Consider the following 1951-nt stretch of genomic DNA (forward strand, 5'->3'; position numbering starts at 1 on the left):
TAGTTCTCGAAGAGGTGGGGGCGGGGCGAGCTGGGCTGCGGGTCTCGGGCGTGTGAGGGCCGAGGCTCGCCGGCCGCGACTGACGTTCTGGAACCGTTCTCTGCCTAGAACCCAGCCGCCGCCTCGGCTCCCGGTGGGTCCCTGCCACAAGTTCGCCGATAACTACTACTGCAGCCGGGACGGACGCCGAGAGTCCCTCCCGCCCGTCGTGGTCGCGGCGGCACAGAAAAGCTACAGGTTTGGGGAAGAGTGGCTGGAAAGCTGCCTGTCGGGAAAGAGGTCCGACCTGGTCGGTCCCGCAGCTCTGCTGCTGCCGCTGTTTGAGCTGAGCGGGTTTAAGCCTGGTTTGGCTTATGCCAGAAGCACGGAACTCTTCCAGTAAGCAGTATTGGATTTCACAGGTTGGTAGAAGAGTGCTGAACTAATTCTTTGTGTCTCTGTCTCCTCTTGGATAAGTGAAATGGCTGGAAGTCGGCTTAACAAACCCCTTTAGCTGGAGCGCATCCAAAGAAGAGCAATGAAGCTGGCGAGGGGTCTGGAGAACAAGTCTGATGAGGAGCGGCTGAGGGAACTGGGGTTGTTTAGCTTGGAGAAAAGGAGGCTCAGGGGAGACTTAACGCTCTCTACAACTCCCTGAAAGGAGGTTGTAGTGAGGGGGGGGGCGGTCTCTTTTCCCAAGTAACGAGCGACAGGACGAGAGGAAACGGCCTCAAGTTGCGCCAGGGGAGGTTTAGATTGGACACGAGGAAAAATTTCTTCACCGAAAGGGTTGTCAAGCACTGGGACAGGCTGCCCAGGGAAGGGGTTGAGTCACCATCCCTGGGGGTATTTAAAAGACGTGTAGACATGGCGCTTAGGGACATGGTTTAGTGGTGGACTTGGCAGTGTTAGGTTAACGGTTGGACTCGACTGTTAAGGTAGAAATGATTCTACGATTCTGTAATAAAACCTGTACTGAGTCTGGTTTTCATAGCGTTATGAAACACTCTTCTCTCTTCCTTCTTCTACCCCAGTTCAGACTCTGCAGTGACAACAGCTGAGAAAAAACCAGTGACGCCAGGACCAGCACTTAAGAAGTGGGAAATTTCGAAAGACCAGCCCTATTTGTGAGAAACAAGTATGATGAGGCTGGACATGCGGGTCACAGTTCATTACAAAGCAGCACTCTAATGGGGAGGCCTGTGGTGGATTTTGCTACAGCGATGCTGCATGGAACTTGTCCTAGTGCTGCTGATGCATTACCAATAAATGTATTTAAAGCTGTGATTATCCCCTCCCCCCCTTTTGTCTGTTCTATTTGAATTATCCAAATTACACCCAAAACAGTATTAAAAAGTAGTAAGGTTTTCTTGAGGGAGTAGCAACATAGCATGTGTGTTTGAGCTTAGGCTCAGTAGATTTGTAAGCTACAGCTGAGATACCACTTAAGGACAGAGCTGAACAAAACACACCCTATTAAAAAAAAAAAAAAAGGACCCGATGCCCTGATTTTTGCAGTAAGAGACGCGAGTTAAGTAGCCTGTGGCACTCTTGCCACAAGTGCCCGATGTCCTGGGTGGCACGCCCAGCTGCAGCGACATGCTTTCTGGATGCTGAGCGCTGTAGCCCAGTCCCTCCCCGATGACAACGGGTCACCTGGGCTCACGCTGCGGTGACCCGGCCATCGCAGTGCGCTACGCTGGTTATTTTTCAGTGAACCGCTGCAGCACGCGCCTGTTCCCCTGGAGCTGTTGGAGGACGCGGGAGGAGCGCCGGCGTGATTATGCGGAGCCCTTGCACAGCCAGCTGCCTGCCAGCAGCCGTTTTATCCCACCGCCTCAAGGGGATAAAGAGTCACAGGGAGAAGCAGAGGCGAATGCAGGCGCGGCTCCGCGGCGGCCGGCAGCTGAGGCCGAAGCGAGCTGAGAGGTGCACGGTGAAGGCCGGCTCGCTCTGAGCAAGCCGCCCTGCT

At 54.1% G+C, this 1951-nt stretch overlaps 1 protein-coding gene across 1 annotated transcript; it reads left to right on the top strand.

The window, feature by feature from the left end:
* Window positions 1-49: 49 nt before the first annotated feature.
* NDUFA7 (NADH:ubiquinone oxidoreductase subunit A7) lies at window positions 50-1278 on the top strand (the record flags this gene model as incomplete). The annotated part of the gene is made up of 3 exons (XM_019471471.1): window positions 50-378; window positions 632-643; window positions 1014-1278. Coding segments are annotated over 3 exons (438 nt in total), but the record flags the coding sequence as incomplete, so codon positions are not given.
* Between the last annotated feature and the right edge of the window lie 673 nt (window positions 1279-1951).

Source organism: Aptenodytes forsteri, unplaced genomic scaffold (genome assembly GCF_000699145.1).
Source record: "Aptenodytes forsteri isolate BGI_AS27 unplaced genomic scaffold, ASM69914v1 Scaffold274, whole genome shotgun sequence".
NCBI classification, from domain to species: Eukaryota; Metazoa; Chordata; class Aves; order Sphenisciformes; family Spheniscidae; genus Aptenodytes; species Aptenodytes forsteri.